The sequence below is a fragment of the Trichosurus vulpecula genome, chromosome 5 (genome assembly GCF_011100635.1).
Source record: "Trichosurus vulpecula isolate mTriVul1 chromosome 5, mTriVul1.pri, whole genome shotgun sequence".
Taxonomy (NCBI): domain Eukaryota; kingdom Metazoa; phylum Chordata; class Mammalia; order Diprotodontia; family Phalangeridae; genus Trichosurus; species Trichosurus vulpecula.
In genome coordinates, this window is record NC_050577.1 from 271,769,089 (window position 1) to 271,792,601 (window position 23,513).

Below are 23,513 nucleotides of genomic sequence, written 5' to 3' on the forward strand. Positions count from 1 at the left end.
GAGATACACAGATGCAATCATGGGGAAACAGGAGGGGCATGCGTGATCCTATAGCCAGGCAGCTAGAGCGACGGTGAGGAGACACAGAAGCAAGTGACCGGTCACCCTAGGGGCTGCTACAACTCCAGTGCATCACCAACTCTGACTAAAGCTCATAGAAATTCTTTATTAGACAAAAATAGACTCTTTTTTTTTTTCTTCATATAATCCCATCCTGCTATGTTCTCTCTGTTTAGTGGGAGTAAGCAGGAGGAGGGGCACGGTCCTCCCCCCTTCCCTTTCTCCCTTTGCCTCTGCTCTGGCCTGCGGCTGGGGGGAGCTGGCAATGCTGCGACCCCTCCCAAACCTGGGTCCTCTCAGGCAGGGCCGTCCCAGACCCATCTGTGGCTTACCTTCTGACATCACCCCTTACTGCACTCAGGCCGTCCCCTTCCCTTCTGCTCACTTACAGTTACTATCTCCTATGCTCATCTGGTCTGTGTGGCAGACTAGGGGTGGCGGTGGGGGGAGGGAGTGGGGAGTGTCACAGGAAGCCCCTTGCTTGTGCGTGGGGGCCAGGGCTGCTGCTTTTCTCTTAGTCCACATGAGGGGAAAGGTCGGGGTGGGGGGCTGGGAGAGGAAGGGGACGGTAATATGGGTTTGGTCTTCATCACCCCCTCTTCACTTTCTCTGACCCAGCAGAACTTTGGTGATGAAAGTGACAATGGCAACAGCTGGCTGGTCAGGGTCAAGCTCCGAAAAGAGATGACATACGTTTTCCCAGGGGCTGCCCGGCTTCCTGGCCACAAAACCAAAGATCCTAGGGAATCAGTGGGGCAGAGGATGAGGGTGGAGAAAAAAAAAGAGTCCTGGAAATACATTAGGCTTTGGGGTAAAGCTGTCTCCGGAGGATCCCCAGCTGCTGGGGTGGATATCTGGCTGGGGCGGGGGGGAGAGCAATGTTGGGAATGCCTAGACCCTGGATGGACTCGGGCTCCAAGGGGAGGAGTGGACTTACTTAGAGGTGGTTCCATCTGCGTTGGTCCATCTGCAGTGGAAGAATAACTCATGTAAGGGCCCTGACGTAATGCTGAGTGTGGGGAAGTTATCTAGCTTCCTTCCAGGAGGGATTGGGAGTGCAAAGCATTGGCCATAGGGTCGAGGGGTAGTAGTGAAGGAGGGCCTTTACCTTCGGTCCTGAGGGTCTATGCTACAGAAGGTGATGCTGTTCACTGGGTAATGTCGCCGGAAGAAGAGTCTAGAAATAAGATTGAGGATGACATCAGTCTCAAGAGAGGCCTTGTGGCCATAATGAATCAGGCTTTGGGGGTAAGAGTGAAATAAATCAGGAGTATAGGCTCATAAAAACTTACTTCCGCTGGTTATCTGTCAGAGTGATGCCTTGGGCTGAGACCTTGAAGTGGACAGTGACTGGAGTTGGGGTGGGGCTGCAGCTCAAAGCAGCCGAACTGGCCCGGGCCACAGCCTGGGGGCCGGTCAGGGACTCTGTCTCCACGGAGGTCAGATACAACACACTGCAGGCTGGTGGTGGCATCAGGATGAGTAAGGGGAGACAACGGAAATGAGCAGTGCCAGAGGCTCTCAAGCCAAACTTGGCCTCCTCCTATAGGAAGAGGCTGCTTCCTTGTCCCTTCAGGCACCACTCTCAGTCACCCCAGGGACAAGGAGCCTCCCAGGTTGGAGTCAGTTATCAGTGAGACTTGTATTCTCTGCCCCCCATGCTCTCCTCCAGTTCCCAGCAAAGTATGGGAAAAGGGGGAGTTCTGTACCTGCTCCCTGCCGCAGGAGGTCTGATGCTGTGCTCATGTTGGAATGCACAGAAACCTCAGGGGTCTTGTCCAGGGGATCTGGGATTGGGAGGGAGTAAAGAATGTAGTCAGAGGAGAGAGAGGCTCTCCCTAGAATCATGGCCTCTTGGGGCTAAGAGTCAAGATATTTCCCTCCAGGTTGGTTTAGGCTTGCTCATGGCCTGAAGGCTCAGTGGGGCAGGGGGAGTCCATGGCACCCACCTTTACTAGGGATCCGGAGGCAGCAGGGAAGGGAGATGGGGGCAATAGAGTGTTGGGAGACCAGAGCTGATAGACTGCCTATAGATTGGAGAAGGTGGTTAGGATCCTGGTTTCACTTCTTGCCCTCCTCGCCTGCCATATTCCCCTAACACTTCCCACTGTACCATCCCTAAACCAATTCTTGCTCCCCACCCACTTTCCCAACGATCTCAAACCCATCTCCCCAGGCTTCTCACCAAAGTGGGGTTCACTGGGGCATCCCTTGATTTTCACCCCTTTGGGTCCTGTCTCAATGAGGAAATGACGGACCAGCTGTTCCAAGGGGTCACCTAAGAAAGTGGGGCAGGAAATGATGCTGATTTGGGGACTGGTTTTCTACTCAAGTTCCCTGCTCTTTGTCCTTTTGGTTTCCCATAGAGAAAAAGGGAGTTTTCTCCTCTCCTTGGCCCTTTTCAGCTCTCTTGCCTCTGGTGTATCCACCATATGGCACACATTTTCTGTGTTCCCCAAATCCTCAGTTCACCTTTCCAGGCCTGGGCGCTGGGTGGAGGTGTAGCCACTTTGAGTGCCAGCCCATATGCCCCTTGGAAGGAATGACTGTCTCGTATCAGGAATGCACCAGGCTCCTTGTCCTTCAGCAGGGAGATGGCTGGGAGGTAGGAAGAATAAGGAATATTTGAGCCTCCTGCCTACCTCCCCCCAAAAATACTTTTTGTTGAATGAGCTCCCAAATCTTCCCTCCCCCGACAATTAGAAAGAGTACCAAGGGATGGATGCAGAAGGGTAAAGGGGATGGTGTGCAGATAGGACCTGGAGGGACACTGAGGCAGGGACCCTGGGACATGAGAAAGAGACTGGCTTCTTACCTTGGTCTCTTGACAGGTGTGGTTTATACCAGAACTTGGATGTGTCCTGTACAAACTTGACGTTGCTCTGGCTCTCTTGGGGAGGGGGCTCTAGGAACAAAGTGGGACAGTGCTCTGATACCTACCTCCCACTTGAAATCTACCCCCTATCTCCAGCCACCTCTACAACCCTCCCGAGAGAGAAAGGGTTTGTTAAAGTCTCTCAAAATTGTCTTCCAGGGTCCTCCAATCAACCAACAAATGTTAAGTGCCCACTATATACCAAGCGTTGTACTAGGCAAAACAATCCTCCTCTTGAGTTTATGTTTCACGTCCCTCCCATCCCTGTCCCAGGTCCTACACGGATACCTGGAGAACTAGGGGCATCATCCGGAAGCAGGGGAGCAAAGGTGACATGGTGGGTGGTCCCTCTGCCAGGTGGAGATGCACGTTCCCCACTCCACAGTCGGCCCGCCTGTTGCCCAGTTGCTGGTGGGTGCCGTTTCTCAGGCAATGGGGGCTGGGCAGTGCCATTGGAATCATAGGAAGCAGCCAGAGGAAAGGCAGGTGTGGGTGAACTTTGTGGGGGCTCAGGGGCAGGCACAAGCCAAGGCATCTGGGCAGGCACAGGTGTGAGAGGTGATCCATCTGGACTGTCTGAGGGACCACGAGGACCCTGCCAGGTGGCATGACGGAGGCCAGGCAGCGTGGTAGGCACTGGGGTCCTGGGATTGGCACTGCCAGAGTACATGCCCAGGTTCCTCTCCTGAGGCCAGTCCCTGGGTGGGCTGGAAGGAGGGGCCGAATGGAAAGGGCTGGAGGTCGGTGGATCAGCCCCGCTTGTTAAAGGCAGATCTGGAGTCTTTTCAGTGTTCCCCTGGGGAGCAGAGAGAGCTACTTCCGGGTTCAGTCTCAAGGCAGGTGCCAGACTAGGGGATCGACTCTCTCGGTTCTGAGGGCTGTGAAGAAATGGAAAGAGGGACAAAATCAACATGGTGAACCTTAGTTTCTCTACACCTTTTCCTAGAACCTGTTTGAGGGGTGGAGCTCAGAAAATGCTAACCTTTTGGCCCGGCCCCTCCTAGGACTACCCAATGCCAGATCCCTCCCATGGCCTCTGTACCTTTCCTTGCCCTGGACTGGGCTGCTGGTATGAAGAGGGGTAGGAGAGCCAGACAGATCAGATGGGGCGTTCTCTACACCCTGGGCATTTTGGGTTGGCCGGGGCATAGTAATGTGCCCATTGGGGCCCTCCTGCCATAAGCCTGGTTCTGGTGAATCTGCAGAAAGGAGGGTCCAAGTGAAAGAAAGTAAAGATTGGGACAAAAAGGTTTCATCTCCCACTGGGGATGGGATCCATATTTAGTTTCCCAGTCTCCATCCCATTCATCATAGGCCCCCACACTCATCCCAAGCCTCTCCCAGTACCCTCCTCTTTGCCCTAATGCCTTCCCCCACTTCTAATCACAATGCTACTCACCTGTAGGTGCCAAGCTGCCTGTCTGAGCCAGGTGCCCCGGCAATGGGTACCCATCCCCTCCCTCCTCAGGAGGTATCTCGTAACTCAGCTTGCTGGATGGTGGGTAGGAGGGGCTTCCTGGCAAGACGGAGCCAGGACAGGGAGAGTGGATTCCAGGGCTGGGATACCCTCTGCTCTCACTGGGTGATACATAACCCCGGGCTGACCGCCCATATGTGGGGCAGTACCCGGGCATCGCTCCCCCACTGCTGTATGCCACCAGGGTAGGGTATCCTGGATGCCCGTACCTTCCTTCAGGGCAGAGAGCATAGGGGTACCCCTCGTGACCATCCTCTCCAGGCTTAGGTTGCTTCAGACAATTGTAGTCAGGCATTGCAGCATGGTGGTGTCCATAAGTAGGCATTAGCAGTGGTACTGGGTGCCTGGTCCGTACAGGGTGCAGGAGGGGCTTCCCTGGGTCTCCTGTCCACCCCTCACCTGCCTCCCTCTCCAGTCGTAGGCCATATAGGGCAGCTGTGGGCAGCGCCAGTTTCTCTTCACAGGCTGGACATGAGCACAAAGTGGACAGACCCCCATCCTCCAAGATCACTACATCTCGGTAGCCAGGAAGACGGTAGCCAAATTCCCCATTGGCCTGTTTGCCCAGCTTTGGTGGGTAAGGATATGGTCCCTCAGATAGGGATCGGCAGAGCTGTCTTTTCTCCAGGGGGACCTCCCCATAGCCCTGAGGGAGGGCCTCATAACCTCCATAGGCTAGCCGCCTTCTTTCCAAGGTCCCCTCTGGCCTGTAGTAGCCACCTCCATTGGGGGCCCCACAGGGCTCTCTATAGCCATGGCGACAGGAACAGTGTCGGCTCAGGCCAGGCCTCTGGCTCTGGTAGACTCCAAGTGGGGCACCACTCGAAGGGAGCAGCTGGTCTTCTTCATCCAAAATGGCAGTCTCCCGGCCCACTCCCCGACCCACCCCACCTATTCCACAGCCTCCCAGGAGTCGTTCCAGCTCCTGACGCTCTGCAGGAGTAGGGGGAGGTCGAGTGGGAGAGTCAGCTGGGGGCTCTGTGGTCAAGGTAGAAGAATGGCCTGAGTCACTGCTGACAGAGAGAAGTGGAGGTGCGGGGTGTTCTGGGGGAGGCCTTGGTGGGGAAGGCCGGGGGGCCCGCCGTACCTGGGCATAAGGGCTGCCATCCAGAGGTCCCCGGGTGTGGGGTGGGGAACCTGCAGGGGGAAAGAGAACTGGGGAAAAGGGGGTACTGGCAGGGAAAAGGGGGTACTCACGAAATGCAGAATGAGATACATAGTTTTTAGATATACTCAAAGTGGAAATTAGTTTTGCCTGACCATGCATATTTGTTATACAAGCTTTGTTTGTTTTTCCAGTGAGGAGTGGTATCATGAGGGATAAGGGGGGGATAGGGAAGGAAGGAGGAGAGGAAAGAGCAACAAAGAAACTAAGAAAGAAGGAAGGAAGAATGGAGGGAGGAAGGAAGGAAAGAAAGAAAGAAAGAAAGAAAGGAAGGAAGGAAGGAAGGAAGGAAGGAGGGAAGGAAGGAAGAAAGGAAGAGAGGAAGAAAGGAAGGAAAGAAGAAAGGAAGGAAAGAAGGAAGAAGGGAGGGAGGAAGAAGAGAGGGAGGAAGGAAGGAAAGAAAGAAGGAGAGAGTGAAGGAAGAAGGAAGGAAGGAAGAAGGGAGAGAGGAAGGTAGAAAGAAGGGAGGGAGGGAGAGAGAGGGGAAGGAAGAAAGGAAAGAAAGAGAAAGAAACAGAAACAAAGAAAGAAAAAGAAAGGAAGGAAAGAAGGAAGAAGGCAGGGAGGAAGGAAGGGAGAGTGAGGAAGGAAGGAAGGAAGGAAAGGAAGAAAAGAAGGAAGGAAGGAAGGAAGGATGAAGGAAGGAAGAAGGAAGGGAGGAAGGAGGAGAGAGAGAGAGGGAGGAAGGAAGAAAGGAAAGAGAAGATTATAGAGGCATCTCTTTAAGGAATGAGAAGAGACTGGAAAGAGGCCAGAAAGAAGCACAGACAAGGAGGACAGCTTTGAAAACCACAGGTTGAATTTATTATATGCTTTAAAAAGAAAAGTAAGCTGTACATTACAGAGATCTCCAGGTTTGTGTATAATTCTCTTTTCCTCTTCTACTATGTATATAGAAATGTATCATTTTATTTGGCATTTGTAAAGTTCAGAATTTTTTTTAAAAGCACAAAAAGAGGAGCCATCAGTATGGGAAGAAAGAGCTGGGAGAGATCAGAATGATCAAGAGAAGAGAAGGAGAGCACAGGAAAGGTGGTCTGGAGGGCCAGAAGGTTACCAGAGACTCTAGATTGCTGGGATGACTTGTCCTCCTCCCTCATACCATCCCCACTCTCCTCCTGCCCCTCATACCATCCCCACTGTCCTCATGGTGTTGGTTAAAGTTCTCATAGGAGTCCCAGCGAACAGCTGAATCTGTGGTGTTGTAGTCAACAGAAACAGAAGCATCATTTCGTGGGGGTTCCCGACCTAAGATGGGGGAACAGTGAGTAGCAGGTTCAAAAGGTGGGCAGGAGATCCAGGGAAGAGGGAAATGGGAAGTGGGGGAACACTGACAACAGAACAGAATTTGGGTCTTACCTTTTATTTTCTCAGGGCCAGAGGAGAAGACAAATTCCACCGAGGCTTGGAAGGGGAATCTCTCGTCTGGGGAAGGAGGAGGAAAAGAAGCCTGAGCAGAAGGGCCCTGGAGGTCACCCAGGAGACCCTCAGCCACTTCCCTCTGCATCTGTGTGAGTCCCTCCCCCTGCTCTCTACATGGACTCTATCCCTTTCATGGGTATGCCACCCCACTCCCCACCCTGTGCCTCTAACCCCACCCCCCACTCTCTACTCTTGTCACCCCACACACACACTCACCAGTCCAGGCCTCATCCAGCTGGTCCTTGGAGAAGGTGAGGTGGGCTCCATGAATGGTACATGTGTGGAACTGAACCCGGAACACAAGGGTCCGCTCTGACTCCCGGCCCCCCTTATGATAGCACGTCACCTATTTGGGGGAAAGAGGGGAAAGGGCCCTTAGGCACCCAGCCACCACATCAGGTTACCACCATAGGTCAACCCCAGGGAACCTCTTCCCCACCTCAAAGTCCCACTTTCAATACCTGGACCCACAGAATATCAGAATATGACTCTTCCCTACATCCCCCAAGACCTTCCCTTTCTTCCCCTGGCTTTGCTGTTCTTACCAGGACATCACCTTTGAGGAGAAGCGCGGGCTCTAGGCTGATGCAAAGCTGTTGGGGCCCTGGGTTTGAGATGTGACTTAGGGGGAAATGAGAGGAAAGGCTGGTATGAGACAGAAGGCTGACTGAAAGGAATGCTTATCTGCTTTACGTCTATTGAGTTGGGAATGAGGGAGCAGACATAGGGACCGAAGGTTCAGACTGTATGGACCCAGATGCCCAGTGAGCTAGGGACTGGAAATCTCTAGGGAGGAGGGGGCAGTTAGAGATTGAGGCCTTTGGGGATAAGGGGGTATTTGGAAGAATCAGGAGAGAGTGGAGACTAATGTATCTCAGCTGGGGACTGAGGCCCCTAAGGAGGCTAGGGGCTTAGTTTGGGGAATGGCAGATAGGGAAGAGTAGAGGTTGGTGACAACTCACTAGACACCAGATGTATAGACGAGCTGCATGGACTGATAGATCTTGAGGAATGGTTGATAGCCTGATGTAGAGAAGAGGAAGGTGAGGAGGAGGAGGAGGAAGAAAAGGAGGAGGGAGAGGAGGAGGCCAGGAAAGACTCTGCCCCTCCCTGAACCCACACTGTCAGGGGACTCACCTGTTCCTGGCTCAAAGGCAGGCAGGACAGGCATGAGCACGTGGTGGAGGAACAGGGGGCTGCTATTCATTCTAATGGAGCCAGACAGGAGACCACTGAAGTAGCTGATGTACCTGGATGGGTCAATTCAATTTACCATGTACTGTGTGTAAGGCCCTGAGTCAGGCAATGAGAGGGATGAGCAGACAATGCCCACAAAGCACTTACACTCTAGTAGGGAAGGTAGTTTAGGCACACAAGTCATGAGGCTGAACAAGTGCACAAGAGAGGGGGGAGAAAAAGTCACATAAAATCTGAGGAAGGAACTGGAGTAACAGGGAGGGCTTCATGGCAGAGATGGCTAGTTCAGAGAAGGGAACTATAGATCTTTCTATATATCCTACTGATAGGCTTAAGTTCTTAATCTTTTTTTTTTGTATCATAAATGCCTTTGGCAGTCTGGTAAGGCCTACAGATCCCTTCTCTGAATCATGGATTGCATTCTTGTTTTTTTAAATCATAATTGAAGGAAATACTAAATTTCAGTTAGAGATTAGTGAAATAAAGATGCATTTTCCCCCCATCCAAGTGGACCCTCTGAAATTCATCCACACATCCCTTTGGGGTCTATGCATTTACCCCATGTTAAGAAGAATGCCTGGACTAACTGTAAGTTATGATAAAAAAAAACATTGATACAATAATACAAGAAATAATTAAAGAAAATTGTCCTGAAGCATTGGAAAAAGGTGGGGAAGTAGAAATAGAAACAATTCATCGATCACCACTTAAAAGAGATCCTATGAAGAAAACTCATACAAATTATCATAGTCAAATTCTGAAACCCTCAACTCAAGGATAAAATATTAAAAGCATCAAGATTAAAACAATTTAAATATGATGGTGCCACAATTAGAATTACACAAGACCTAGCAACAGAGACAGTAAAGGACTGCAGGTCTTGGAACACAATATATCGAAGAGCAAAAGAACTGGGGCTCTGGCCGAAAATATCATACCTTGCAAAGTTAAGTTTTATCCTGAATGAAAAAAATGGACATTTGATAAACTCTCAGACTTTCAAGGCTTTGTTTAAAAAAATCCTGAACTTAATAGAAGATTCGACATACAAGAACCAAGAGAAACATAAGGTACGTGCCAAAGACTGATTATAAGGGATTCACAAGGACAGATTGTTTACCATTTATATATGTAAAATGTAAAATGTATGTCTAAGATTCTTACTAATAATTGGCAAGCTCATAAGAAAGTTTGGGTAAACCTGACCATGATATGAATTTTAAAAGTAAAACCATTTAGAAACAGCTAAAAAGAGTGACTATTTTCTACAAATGAGGTGCAAGAGGAAGAAAGGACACAAAGGAATTAGATGGGGGAGGAGGGCTGGTAATTCTGGTAGCCTACTTTCATCAGGAATGGGTTTAAGAGGGAATAATATATATATTTAGAAGAGCACAAAAGTCTTCTAAACTTTAGAAGAAATAAAATGGTAGGGGCTTAGGGAGCAGGGAGAAGACAAGGGAGGGATTTTTAGAGGGGAGAATGAGGGAATAGGTAAAAGGGGGTTATAGACAGGTATTTAGATTTATGGGAATGGGAGGATAGGGGAGGGATCCTTGGAAGGGGATAGGCGAGTGACAGGAGGGCAAGGTAGTTGGTAGAAGTAAAGTAGAGGAGTCAGGAGGGATAGGAAACAAGAGGTTATGCACAGAAATAAAAACAAAAATCAGGAGTAAAGAATGTTTGGGAAAGTATATGTCTATATATGTATATGTGTATGTATATATTTATAGCCATGGAGAAACATATCTAAACTTTATTGTAGCCTGGTGGGGACGGGGAGACGGGGAAAAGAACAAAGTGAAAAAGTGCACAGCAGAGAACAAAAGAAAACTCACCAGGAAGCAAAGCAAAGTTGGACAATTCCCAACATAAGGTGTATTATTTATCATACAGGCTTTCTTGAAGTGAAAATCTATTGTTATATATTTTGAATCATCTCTTATGTTCTGCTATGCACATGACATGCTTTTTTTCCCCTTTTTTACTTTGTATTTAAGTTTCAATATTTATGTTTTGTTTCTTAAAAAAGATAAAAGATGAAGAATGCAGATCGGCTCTCTCCTCCTGCCTCCAGACAGCTCCACCCTTCACCTCTCATCTCCATTGTGCACTCTGGGACAGGGCATCCCAAAGGTCTCTTTGCCTTGCACTGAGTCCTGATTCACTTAGAGCCCCTTGGTTCTCAGCTTATTTCCTAGCAGGCAGGCCCACGGCCCCTGACTACCTCGCGCCCAGCCCTGTCCACCACTCCCTTCCTGGGAGTACTCTGCTCACCTTCGCTGGGAGGGCTGGAACTCAGAGGCCACTTTGTCTTCACAGAACTTTCTCATGGTGAGAGTGGCCAAAGCCTGGTCTTCACTGGGAGGAGAGGGGGTGTCAGGGGAGTAATGGCGATATAGAGCCTGGATGAGCATCCCAACCCACTCCCCAGCGACCCGCCAGAGGAAACCTTGCAAGATGTGGGGCTGGTGACCATAATGGTGGTCCACTTCTGCACAGCCTAAAGCTAAGCTTTATATATAGTATATATAATAATATATAGTATATATATATATATATATATATATGTGTGTGTGTGTGTGTGTGTGTGTGTGTGTGTGTGTATTTATATATGTATGTATAGAAAAGTGCTATAAAGCACTTTCCTCTCAAGTGATGGTCTTTATCTCCATTTTAAGTGACTTGTCCAAGGTCACAGAGCTAGCACTGACCCAGAAGGTCCCTTTTTACTCTGCTGCCTGAGGGAGGGGTGAAACGTCAATGCATCACATCCTTAAGGGGGTGGAGGATGAGGCTTTCTGCTCCAAGCTTCCCGGCCCCTAGCGGGTGGGGAGAAGGGAGGGATGGAAGCATACCTGGCCGAGATCTTGCTGTAGTGCATGTAGGCCGCCACAATGACGCCCAGCTTGGCCTTGTTCCCCTGAGGCAGAGAGAGACAGAGACAGGGCTGGTACCTCAGCTGGCAGTCCTGGTCCCCAAAGGCCTCATCCCCTCTCACTCCTCACCCCACACGCTGGGCGTACCTTGCAGTAGAGAACCACCACACGCTGGGGGCTGGAGCTAAGCCAGTTTTCCATAGCTTTGCAAATGGAGCACAGCTTGTCCAGCGGGGGTGCATGTAAGTCGGGCCAGCCAAAGTCCTGGACCTGGAGGAGCCAATGAGTCCACAGGCATTTATTAAGAACTGTGCTAAGGGGTGGGGATACAAAGAAAGGCAAAACCCAGAAAGAAGGGCAGGTAGAATGACCAGGGCCCCGGGGCCAGGGGTGGAAGGCTGCGAACTGCTTGGGGGTGGGAGAGCAGAGATCCTGGGATCTTCCAGGCCACGCTCAGCTCCCACAGAATCTTAGATTTAGAGCTGGAAGGATCTTCAAAGGTGACCCCAAAGTCACCTAGTCCAAACTCCCCATTTTACAGATGAAGAAACTGAGGCCCCAGAGAAATCAAAGTCATTAGACCAAAGTCACATGGGCAGTAAACGGCAGAGGTGGCATTTGAACCCAGGGCTTTTCCTCTGAATTCTAAAATTCTGCCCTCCCTGTTGTGGGGAGCATAGCTCCTGGGCACGTCTCCTCCCTCACCCCCTCTGAACCTGTTCCCTGCGGCAGACCACAGCCATCCTGCTCTCAGGGAGTCAGGCAGAGGGCTGGGGGAGGCTTGCTGTGAGCACACTTCCACAGGCCAGCCCATTCCATTTTACAGGGAAGGGGGCAGGTTGGCCAGGTTTCCTCTGGCTGGAGGCAGAGATACCCGCTGGGAGAGTCTGGGCAGCCCTCCCCTACCTTGGGGTTCAGGCGGTTCAGGTCATGCCGCTTCTCTGACAGGTTGAAGAGCTGCAAAAGATAAGGGGCAGAGGAAAGGGAGGATTTGTGATTTTACTGGTAGAGGGACCTCCCGGGACCCAAGGAATACCCCTCTATTCTACAACTTCCAGTCTTCAAAGAGAGTTGCTTAGAGGCTAAGGGACTTGCCCAAGGTCATAGAGCCAGTATCTATCAATCAATCAAAGTATCTATTAAAGCACCTACTATGTGCTGGACTCTATGCTAAGTGCTGGGGATACAAACACATATCAAAAATAAAACAGAGAAGGAGGTAAGCATTTCTATTTACAGTACTTTCTAGATGCCACACACTGTGTGAAGCACTAGTACAAACATTATCTCCTTTGATCCTTATAACAACCCTGGGAAGTATTAGGGGCTGTTAGTAACCTCATTTTATATTTCAAGAAACTGAGGCAGAGTTTAACATAACTTCCCCAGGTCATACAGCTAGGATGTATCTGAGGCTGGATTTGAACTCAGGTCTTTCTGACTCCACACCCACCTGGAAGCCTTGAAAACCTATTCTCAAAAACCTCACATTTTATAGCAGAAAGGGGGCTTGACTCCAGATTTTCTAACCACACAGGAAGCTTTTGTGTCACCATGCCACAGGGCGGGCGGGGGGGAGCAGCTCAATGCCATTAGCCCTGTGACCCAAGCACGCCAGGCCCCTCCTCCAAGCCGATTTCCCCCGTCCAGCCCTGCCTCTCACCAGGTAGTTGTCCCGGTGCTTGGACTGCAGCACATGCGCCAGTTCCCGAAGGTGGCCTCGGTGCCTTTGTTCATCGAACCTCCCTGGGAAGGCAGCCGCCAAGATTCGCTCAGTCACATAGGTCAGATCCAGGTCCCAGCGGCGCTCCATGAGTGGGTCCAGGCTGAAACTCCTGGTGGTTATATAGAAGCAAATAGGGATGGAGGAGGAATAAAAGTTACAGGGAGAAAGGCTTGGGGTCAACCTCAAAGAACTTTCTACTATTTGTAGGAAGAATTTTTCCTTCAATTGGAATGTAGTGAGCCCCCTGTCACTAGAAGTATCCAAATAGAAGGGGCTGGTCAGAGATGTTATAGAAAGAATCTACTCTCCTTGGGAGCTTTTTCCAACTCTAAAATTATGGGGAGTGAGGTGTGTACAGGCATGGGTGTTGGGGAGTCGCCCAACCTGGGCAAAACAGATGTCACAGTAGGAGAGGAGTGGGGAGAAGAGGAGGAGAGGGTTTGATACCAATGATACTGGGCAAGCAGGGAATGATAGCATAGGATTTAGAGTTAGAAAGAGGTCATCTAGTCCAACTTATTTATTTTACAGAGAAGAAGTCTCTGGTCCAGGTAAATGACTTAGTCACATGATGACAAGGTCACACAGGCTGTAAATCCTAGTAAGCTGGCATTTGGATCTAGATCAACCAATCAATTAATATTTATTAAGCGTCTAATACTCTGACATCCTTTCTACTATGTCATACCAAGGCATCGTGCAGGGATGGAACATAGATGACGAAGGGATGGGGGACTGGCGGGGGGACCTACAGCTGGGGAAGCAGGTATTGCCTGGTAAGAGCTGGGGACCTTCCACTCCACTCTCATACCTGGGCAAGGTGCTCCGCTGCTTGGAATGATTCAAAGACTTGGTGGATCCCTAGGGAGAAGAGAAGCCTTGGCTGGGACTCCCTGCCCTTCCCTCCTCTCCCACCTCCCTAGCACCCCCTCTACCTCATCCACTTGAGGGCCATCCTTTCCCTTAGCTAACTCCCTCCCCCATTCCTCCTCCACTGCTGCCTTACCAGGTGCTCAATGCGTCTGACTGGTGCAGTGTTTCTCCTCTAGGAGGGAAAAGAGGCATTGAGTGAATTAGTGGTGGGAGCAGTGGGGAGCCCTAGATAGTACCTGGGCAACATCTACCAACAAAGTTTTTAGTAAGTCACATAGACTGCTGAAACCCAAGTGGGCAAGTCACTTCCGAAGGGTAGAGCTGGGCAATGTTGGGAAGAAAGGCACTTTTGACAGTTGGGGAAGCATCTATACCAGGAGTATGAGAAAGAGGGTAACAATGGGTACCAAGATGCCAACTGCTCCCTGAATGGTGCCCACAACCAATATCCAAGGGCATCCAGAGGAGCCAACCCACCCACCATATCTGGAGCTGTTAGACCAGAGATTAGCTCAGGGTTCTCTGAACATACTTACCAGCTCCACAGGAGGCAGGGCCTGGCACGTCGTGGTCACCTAGAAGGAGGTCTCAGTGAAAGGGGTACCTATGCCACCCATGCTCACTCCCTGGAAGGGTAGTGGTTGGGGGTACCCCTAGTTCCAGGTGGCTGAAGGGGTTGTGGGCACCGGCTGAGGACTAACTCTATAGAACGGTGCTGTTGCAGTCTCCCCTCCGGCCTCTCGGCCCCCCACCCCTCCAGACCCCTTGCTTGTTGCTCTTGGCTCCCAGCCCCCTCCCCACACAGACCCCCATTCATCCCAGCTGAGGGACGAGAAGCTATATATAGTACGGCGCAGGCGGGCAGTGGCCGAGTAGGGACACTGGTGTCTTTCATGGGGGAGAACCCGCCCCTGGGCACACAGCTTCCCCCAGGCTGATTCCCTCCCCCTTCTCCGCCCCCAGCACTCTACACCCTTGATCCCCAAAGAGGTGACATTGCTCGATGGTGGTGAATGGCTCTCTGTGCCCTCCCTTTCTTCTTTCATCTTAAACACTTTCCAGGAGGCTGGAGGGTGGGGGTGGGCAGGGGTGGTAGGGACTGGTAGGATCCGGAGGTTCTGATGACCAACACCGCTCCAAGCTCTGCTGGCCATTCGGGGTGCCCAGAGCCCTCTCTCGGAAGTAGGGGAGAAAGCTAAGCTTGACACCTGGAGCCCCATGTTCAGCTCCCCTTCTTCCCTGCTGGGGCTTACCACCCCCTCCCCCCCTTCCTTCTACTCCCGTCCTCGGTCCAGCTGCAGCCTGGGCACATCACCAAGACAAACTCCCAATTCCCCCCTCCACCCAGCTCGTGACACCCCCCTGGAGGCGGAGCCCAGCATCTCTTAAAGGGATAAGCACAGCATCCTCCCCCCCATGACCAGTGTGTATGTAGGGGTAACGATGCAAGATATCTGAGGCATTGTGGGGATGGTGGAGGGAGGGAAGAGTGGGAGGAGGGGACAGGCTCCTCCTGGGCCTAGGTGCCAGGCATGGGGAAGCCCTAGGTCATCTCTCTGGGACCCCCTGGAGCCAGGCTGAGGGTCAGGGGACTTACTTTGGTCTCACATTTCCGATGTGCCGCTGCTTTGCAAACTGAGGGGGAGTAAGAGAAAAAGGGGGGAATGAGAAGAAAACACTTTGGGACGGCCTTAGGCTAGGGCTTTTCTCCCTGACCTTGGAAGGGAAAGCCTAGGGATCCCATAGGATCGAGCCTATGGGGAACATAGGGAGGAAACATGGGTTTCCTCAACAAGGGCTGTTGACAGGGATGAGAAAAGGAAAAGGCAACGGTGGGTGCTGTAAGTGGAGAGGGGGAGGAAGAATACCTTGAGGACCATGGGCTGGGGCTTGGGAGATTTCAGAAGGGAGGAGGAGGCTGGGAATGGGGTGCTGGGGCTGAGGGATAGAGGTGAAGTTAGTTAGTGCTAAGTGTTGTGTGGGTTATGAGGAGACAGTAGTGAGTTTTGGTGCATGGTTCTGGAGACAGGCAGTTTTGAGGCTTCGGGGCTCTTTCTAAGGGGGTAGCTGAGGGGAAGAGGTTGTAGGGGTGTCCTTGAAGAGGAAAGGCTGGGAATATGGGGAAGGGGCTGCCTGGAGGAAGAGTGCCCAGTGTAGATGGGAGCAGGGAATGTCTGAGAGTCAGGGGAGTCTGCCGAGTGTGGCAGGATGCCAGGGGCTCTCACCTCGGCACACCAGCCCGGTCCCATCAATCGTCACCTTACAAGCAGTACAGGCTGGTGGCTTCTTCCGGAAAACTTTCTCCCTAAAACTGTGTGGCTCAGCCTTCCCAGGCTGAGGACACAGAAATGGACAGATATTCATTACAATCTGGATCAGATGCTGTCCCCAGAGTCTTCATGCTGTGGCCCTGTCTTTCCCCAGTCATTGGTCTTGAGCCCCTCCCCCTCCCCCATCACCCTATCTGGGTTGGGTTTGTCAACCGGAAATTATAAAGGGCTACAATACACATTTTTCTCCTTTTTCCCCCCTATACCTTCCCTCTCCAAACCTCTAGCCCTACCTCCCCCTCCTGGAAGATATACAGACCCCCTTCGAAGCCGCTAATTCTGGGGAGGAGCCCTGGCCCTGGGGAGTTTTTGGTCTCACCCCTCCCTCCTCCTGGGGGAGGTGGAATGTGCTTGGAATCTGCTTCCTTTCATAACCTGGGTCTGACAACCTGGGCTCCTCCCAGGATCACACTTGTGTACATCACGTGGTCATCGATGGTACAGTGCCCTCATGGTCCCTGCCTACCTTGACAGGCTGTAACATGGGCACCAAGTCCAGGGAGGGGCCTGGGAGCTGGGTTGCCTAGATCACCCCCCAGTGTCTCTCTTTTTTTTTTGCTCTAAGGGGCTGGAGAAGACCCCCTCAGTTCAGTGACCCCATCTTCATTTCCTCTGCCCCACCCCACCACCCCGGGAGGCCTGGATGTCTCTTCTTTTCCCTCTCACCAGTTCCTGGGAAAGTCACCTGAATGCAGCAGATGAGACCTCCCATCACCTTCCTGAATCTACTAGTATGGGACATCTGCATCTCATCTGGCCCTCAGAAGAGGCGTGGCCTAAATCAGGCACTTCTCTCCCTTTCATCCCCCATCAGGGCAGCTGGCATGCTCCCTTGTAACAACACTACCCTTCTCCCTCTTCTCTCTCCCCTCCCTGTGGGCCACCACCAACTGCTTGCCATAGCCAGAGCAATATATCTGCTCATTGACTGGGTGGAGGTGGCAGCTGTAAAATATGATTGTAGTGAGGAGACAAGGAAGGAAAGAGCTGGGTGGTGCAGTGGATAGAGATCCAGGAAGATGTCAGTTCAAACACTGCTTAGCTGTGGGACCCTGGGCAAGTCACTTAACCGGTGTCTCGGGAAACGGGAACGGTAATAGCACCTACTTCTGGGTTGTTGTAAGCTTCAAATGAGATAATATTTGTAAAATCCTTAGCACAGTAGACTTCACACTTTGTAAAGTCCTGGCACACAGTAGATGCCACATAAACGTTAGTTACTATTATTACTAAATAGGCTTAGAAAGCAGCCTGGAGCCTCTCAGGGTGGGTGGATGCCTCTTAGTCTGAGAGACGACACTCTGATTCCAGAACTCTCCTCCCCCATGACAAAAACTTAGAAATTTATTCTGTGACCTGCGCCAAGTCTCACTAATTCTTGGAGCTTTAGCCTCCTCATTTGTAAAATGAGGGGGTTGGGTTGAATGGTCCCTAAGACTCTTCCTAGCTCTAACATTCTGTGTTTCTGAGGGGTCACTTACTTTACTTTTTGGGGGGGGTCCACGTCCCTCTCTTCTCTGTGTGGACTTAGGGTCATAGACATTGGTGCTTTAACTAATGACAACTTCAAACCTCTCTCATCCTGCAAAAACCCCAACAACCAAAAAAAAATACTCTCTTGTCCCAAATTCAGCCTGCCCTGATATGATACCAAAAAAAGAGATGATCTCTCACAAATTTAAAGCTGGAAGGGACCTGAGAGATCATTTAATCCAACCCCTTCTCATTTACAGATGGGGAAACTGACACCCCAGAAGTGACTGGCCCATGATCACTCAGATACCAAAAGTGGAATTTTAGCTCAGTCTTTTAACTTAATATCTGGTTCTTCCTACTACGCTGAACTGCCCTTTCCACAGCTAAATTTCCGTCTAGGTCATAAACCTAGCTCACCCATACTAAGATCACTTCCTGTTAAACAGTCCAGCTTCAGAGAAACGTTGGCGCTTCAGTTTTCTCTGTCATTTGAGCCCTATGGTCCCCTCAGTCTGTCCTCCCAAGGAGAGGGGATCCTCCCATATCCAGGCTTACAAGATTAAAGGCAAATTGCGTCTTCTATAATCAACACTCCGTTGACCCTTTTGGGGTCTGGGATGAGAGGCTGGGGGGAAGGCAGGTCATGTCTTCCCATTCTCTGCCCCACCAAACATACTCTCACTATGTATTACCCAACCTGTCCCCAGCTCCTGCCCAGATATCCTCCCCTCTGACCCCTCTCTTTTGCAATCCCCTAAGAGACTGGATGGAACCCAGGCAGGAATTTTTCCACACTGGATCAAACCAACCAGACCTATTGGTTTCCGAGAGAACCAGGCAGGGATAGATATTGGTGCATTTTGACATTAACTACGCCTGCCCACAAGAGGCAAATGCATAGAAAAGTGAGGACTGATTATGTCCTTCAGCAAGAGTACGAATTCTAATGTATCCCTGGCTTCTATCCCACATCCCGGGGCCAGAAAACTCCATCCTAACTACAGTAATATTCCCATTTCCACAGAATCCTCTAGGAGGGAGTTGGGAGGAAAGGGTTGCCCAACGCCCCAACCTGAGTGGAGGCCCACCAGGGATGCAGGAAATAGTCCCAAAAGAGTCTGAGGTTTTAGGTTCCCTGGCTCAAAAAGCGGGGGACCAGCTAAGTGACTGTCCCCAGCCCCCAGCCCCCAGCTAGAGGGAAGGAGGAGACAAGGGACTGTGCCAATCTCCTAGCTGGAGGGATTTGTTAGTCACTCCCACCCTCAAATTTCTATAGAATCCAAGCATCCCCTGTTTTGCCCACAGAGAGAGTGAGAGAGTGGCTAGGTAGAGGGGGAAATTAAGAGGGAGAAGAGGAGCCTGAGAGGGACCACGTCAAAGAGCTTCGGGGCCCATCCAGCCCTCTGCCCATTTCTATCTCTCTGCCAGGGGCCATGCCATGCCCTAAAGAGAAATCCCTGCTCCCTCATTCTACTTCTATGGGCTTCTCCCCATCTACCCAACCTGTCCTCTAGACTCTGTCTCACTTGAGACCCCTGCCCCCACCCAATCCCACGGTGTCTGTCCCCTCCTACCCTGCACACAGCCCGGGCGCTGTCCCTTCTCCCCAGGGCTCGGAGCAGCCTCTCCACTGGGCTGCTGGACTTCATGTTTCCCCTGGGGGCCAAAGGCCACCCAGGCTGGGATATTTGGGGCAATGCTGGGTGGACACTGGGTGTCCGGCTGGGCGGGGGAGCCAGGAACAATGAAATGACCGGGCCTGGGGCTTCCTGGAAGCCGCAGGATGGAGGCGGTTGCTTCCCTTGGGCGGGGGCTGGGACAAGAAGGGGGGGCGGGGAGGGTGGGTCTGGCTTGTGTCAGATGCTAGAAGTCCACTCCTGCTTGGAGGTGGAGGGGAGTGCAGGGCGGGAGGGGGCACAGCTAAGCTTCAGGAAGTGGGGAGGGCCAGAGAGGGTGAGGAGTGGGGGTGGGGACAAAGTCAGATTATATTCCCAAGATCTATCCCATTGGGTCAGTTAAAGGATCCAATCAGATTATATCCTCTTCATCTGACAGATGGTGGCCATTTCTAGGGATCTATCTTGTGGGGGTGGGGAAATAGGTAGAAGGGGAATCCCAAGATCCTCATAGCTGGTGTATGCCCATGTCAGATCCTTGCTGATAAGGAGAATGGATCTCTTGAATCTGGACAGACCTGGACCTGGTCTCCCTGACAGGGATCTAGATTCCATGGATTTTGTGATTAAGTGAATAATGTGGAGCCAAAGGAAGAAGTGGGGACAGAGTGTCCTGGTGAGCCTAGTTGTTCAGAACATTTTGTGCCCCCAGGGACTTCCTGGCCCCCCCTCCATAGGCTGGAGGGCCCTGGGAACTACCTTCCCTTCTTATCACCTTCTCCCCGCCTCCCCCTCCTCCCCTGTCCACTGTAGTCTGGCAGTTCGAGAGGAGGAATGGAGGGATGGGATGATGACTGCAGGAGCCCTAGACACCTGAATTATTCTCTGGGGCAGTGGGGTACCCTGTGAGCTGGTCGTGCCAAAGGTGTCACACTTTGGGGGCCTGAGGGACCCCAAGTCCTTAGCCCAGATCACCAAGAGCCCTCCTCTGGGGACAATCCTTTTGGCCCCAGAGTTCTTTCTGGTATAATTTCTTATTCTGTAATCATATCTCAACCGTCCTGATGTCTCCCACTGGCTGACTAGTCTCAAGTCCTGGTCTCCTTTTCCCACCGTAGCCCAGCTTCATCCCTCCTCCCCACTCCTTGACCCAAGAGGAGAGCCTGTAGATATCCTAAGGAGACAGCTCCTCCTCTCTAGCCCATTTCAACCTCTTCCCACCACTCCTTTGAGCCCTCCAGCCCTCTCCCATTCCTCCCCATCAACCGCACCCCACTCCCTCTCGTCACCTTCATGGCTTCCCTTGGAATTGCTCCCCTCTCTTCACCCAGCTCAGCTCCAGAGCCCAGGACAGGACAGGAGTCTCTCCCTCTCCTTCCCACCCTCCCCTTCTCTCCCCTCCCTACCACAGGCCTCCGGCCTCCTGGGAATTCAGCCAGCTTCCTGTCTCAGGAATGGGGTGGAGGTGGGGGGCAGAAGAGGGGAACGAAGGAAACCCTAAGTTTGTCCTTGAATACAAGGGGTTCAAATCCTGGATTTCCAGGATTAAGTATTTAGTTGCCCTAACCCCAATCTGAAACCTTTGAACTCCCAGGACCTGAGCAATCATTACTCAGAAAGAATGTGTCACCCCCTCACTCATTTGCATCTTGTTTGCATGGTATTTACTGAAGGTCAGCCTCTGCTCAGGCCGTCTGCCCAAGCCTTCCTTCTTGACTTCATCTGTCCTACCCCTGATTCCCCCAGTCCCTGCCCCCTTTCCCCTGAAATCCCTCACCCCATCCCCAAGCTTTATGTGGGTGAGGTATTGAATTTGTATATAGAATGTTATGGACTGGAAAAGACCTTAGGGTCTGTTTAGTTTACTAAATTGTAAACATCATGGAGGCAGACACCTCGACTTATCTAAACTGTGTCTCTCCCAGTGTTCTTTTCTCAGTAGATGCTTAATAAATCTTTGTCGAATTAAATCGAATTATTGAAGTATCTATTCTATTCCAACTCCCTTGTTTTACAGGTAAGGAAAGGAAAGCCTAGAGAGAGAGAAAGGGTTTGCTCGCCTCACCACCCCTTGCTTCCCTGTTGGACTGGCCCATCCTGAAAAGTATCCTGGTCCTGAGCTCCATTTCTTTTCTGCCCACCCCACTCCTGACTAGTCTCCCCCTTTGTGTCAGAGCAGACCACTAGGATACCAACCTCAGGGAGTTAGGGGAACCTCCACAAAAAAATCTTGCTCCTTTCTATTTTTGTCTCCTCCAATTCCTAACTGAATTGAGGAAACGTGTACTGCTAAATCGAATCAGAACCTCCTAATGCCTCTGGATTCAGGGAGCATCTGCTCAACTAGCTGTGCCCCTTCCAGACAGGATGGCTTGCAGAAATAGGGAATTTAGGACTATGGACTGAAACCCCCAAGGAGCCTAGTTTCTCAGCCCTGAAATTTGAAAGGAACAGGCACTGGATCTTGGGGCCCCCCACCTCCACCACTAAAGTCTGGCTATGTCTCAAAACATTCCAGACATTGTGCCAATGTGGGCAGTAGGACCCTGGCATGATAATGTACCTACAAAGAGACTGGTATCAAGAAGACAGAGCGGCAGGTGATTTTTTTTTCTTTCAAGATCCTCTCATCTCCCCTAAGTTGAATCTCTCCTTTTCCCTTGTCAGCCCACAAAACTTTGTCTTTAACTCCTCCCTTCTGGACTGCCAACTTCCTGTTAAGGGGTCTTACTTTCACCCCTGGCACTGGCTCATAGCAGCCTGTAGCTAAAACCTTCACGATATCCCTCCTCTTGAGCCTCTGTTGGTCTGGCAACACTAACTCTTCTACCATAACCATCTTTGCTGATAGATGGAAGGAAGAAATACTTCTAGGTCAGGCCTCAGTTTCCTCCTTGTGTTTCTGGGCTGGGAGGGGCATGAAAAGAGAAGCAGTACATTACAGAAGTGATTTGAGATCACCAGGGTACCCCTGACTGGCATCTGCAGGGGAGAAGATGGGTGGGGCAGGAGGGAGAGCAATCTAATTTCCCTGCCATATTGTATGGTGAGAAAACTCACCTATCTGGTGTGGGTACCTAAGGGTTAAGGTAGGAAGAAAGTTGGAATATTAGCCCCCTAGCCCACATGAAGCTCAGTTCTCAGCTGGACCTCTGCTCTCCCACTGCTCCCTCCTGTCCTAACCATCCTTGCTGGGCACATTCCAGTGTTTGCCTGCCTCCTCCCTCCCCTGACTTGGCCCCCTCAGATGCTGGGCCAGGAAGTCTTTGGTTTGTTTGGAGAAGCCCCCTCCACCCCTTACTCCCCCCTCCTGGAAATAGCTGTGGTTGGATACAGAGGCTGGAAGCCCAGGCCTGGCTGGAGGGGAGGGGGAAAGGGTGAAAGGGCCAAAGAAAGTGGGAAGGATCCAGGCCTTAATTAGGATGGGGGGGCGGTGTCTAGAGTGGGAGCAGAAGAGAGGCCAGATAACTGGGTACGGGGAATAAATCAGGGGTAGGGACTAGGGAATTGCGGGGCGGGGGGGGGGTTGTGCCAGAGGCATGGCTGGGGATGTAGAATTTCAATCATTTTACTTTCTTCCTGCCTCAGTTTCCCCAAATATAAAGGGGGTGGGGAGGGGGGGACGAAACCCTTTCTACCCTCCAAGACATCTATAAACTTGGTCCCAGGGTAACTTTCCTCCCGCCGTGGGACTCTTGGTGCCGCCGGGTGTGTCTGTGGGGCATACTTGCCTCCAGGTAGCACTTACGGGCTGCCTATCTGGTTACGTCCGCTACCTTGAGTGCATTGCAAGGGTACGGCTTGGCAGTGGGAAGGTACGCGACCCGGGACGGTAGGGTGAATGTGGGTGCGGTGGTGGGTGGGCGTACCTGTGCCTGGAAGGGGGTGTGTGCGTATGCCTGTGTTGTGTACGTGAGTCCGAGTCCCCGCAAGCCCTGCCTCCTAAGGCCAGAGTTTGCACGTCGTTGCGGAAGAAGAAACTTTCCGAGTGCTGAGCTAGTAGAAGTGGGTTTCGATGGGTGGGTGGAGGTTGCCCCCCGCCCCAAGCCGTTCTCCAAAGCGGTGTCCCCCTCCCCCACCAGCCCCAGTCCGCGGGGTTCCCTGCCTCCCAGGCCTCGCCCAGGGCACCGCCCTCCTCCCCTCTTCTCCTCCTCTTCCTCCTTGGCCCCGCGACCGGCCGTGACGCAGCCGCCTCCCACTCACCTTGGGGGGCCGTCCTGCGGGGCGGGAGCGCGGGGGGCAGCAGCAGGGGGAGCCCCCAGCCCAGCCCATCCCGCCGCCGGGGCGGAGAGCGAGGGAGGGAGGGAGGAGGGACCCGCAGCCGCCGCCACCGCAGCAGCCACCCGCGGCCGAGCGCTTCCAAGTGCAGCTCCGCTCGCCTCCCGCCTCCGCCCCGCGCCCCCGGGTCCCCGCTCGC

The 23,513-nt window shown here is 51.9% G+C and overlaps 1 protein-coding gene across 4 annotated transcripts; it reads right to left on the reverse strand.

Annotated features, from left to right (window-relative positions):
• Window positions 1–146: 146 nt before the first annotated feature.
• TNS2 (tensin 2) lies at window positions 147–23,513 on the reverse strand. 4 transcript variants are annotated; one of them, XM_036758605.1, is made up of 29 exons: window positions 23,300–23,513; window positions 15,900–16,008; window positions 15,272–15,309; window positions 14,211–14,249; window positions 13,808–13,846; window positions 13,613–13,662; window positions 12,739–12,910; window positions 11,982–12,032; window positions 11,223–11,345; window positions 11,055–11,119; window positions 10,474–10,557; window positions 8,137–8,249; window positions 7,962–8,022; window positions 7,545–7,620; window positions 7,216–7,345; window positions 6,937–7,002; window positions 6,709–6,825; window positions 4,335–5,549; window positions 3,978–4,134; window positions 3,224–3,813; window positions 2,876–2,965; window positions 2,533–2,658; window positions 2,246–2,338; window positions 2,010–2,087; window positions 1,770–1,847; window positions 1,353–1,521; window positions 1,169–1,237; window positions 998–1,027; window positions 147–799 (listed from the first exon to the last, which is right to left on the reverse strand). In XM_036758605.1, exons 1-29 carry the CDS (start codon window positions 23,366–23,368, stop codon window positions 661–663), a joined length of 4,236 nt encoding a protein of 1,411 aa, XP_036614500.1. In that variant the 5' UTR covers window positions 23,369–23,513; the 3' UTR covers window positions 147–660. The 4 variants fall into 4 exon arrangements, with proteins under 4 accessions (XP_036614500.1, XP_036614501.1, XP_036614498.1 ...); XM_036758606.1 differs by lacking the exon at window positions 23,300–23,513 and adding an exon at window positions 20,386–20,454; XM_036758603.1 differs by lacking the exon at window positions 23,300–23,513 and adding an exon at window positions 19,055–19,211.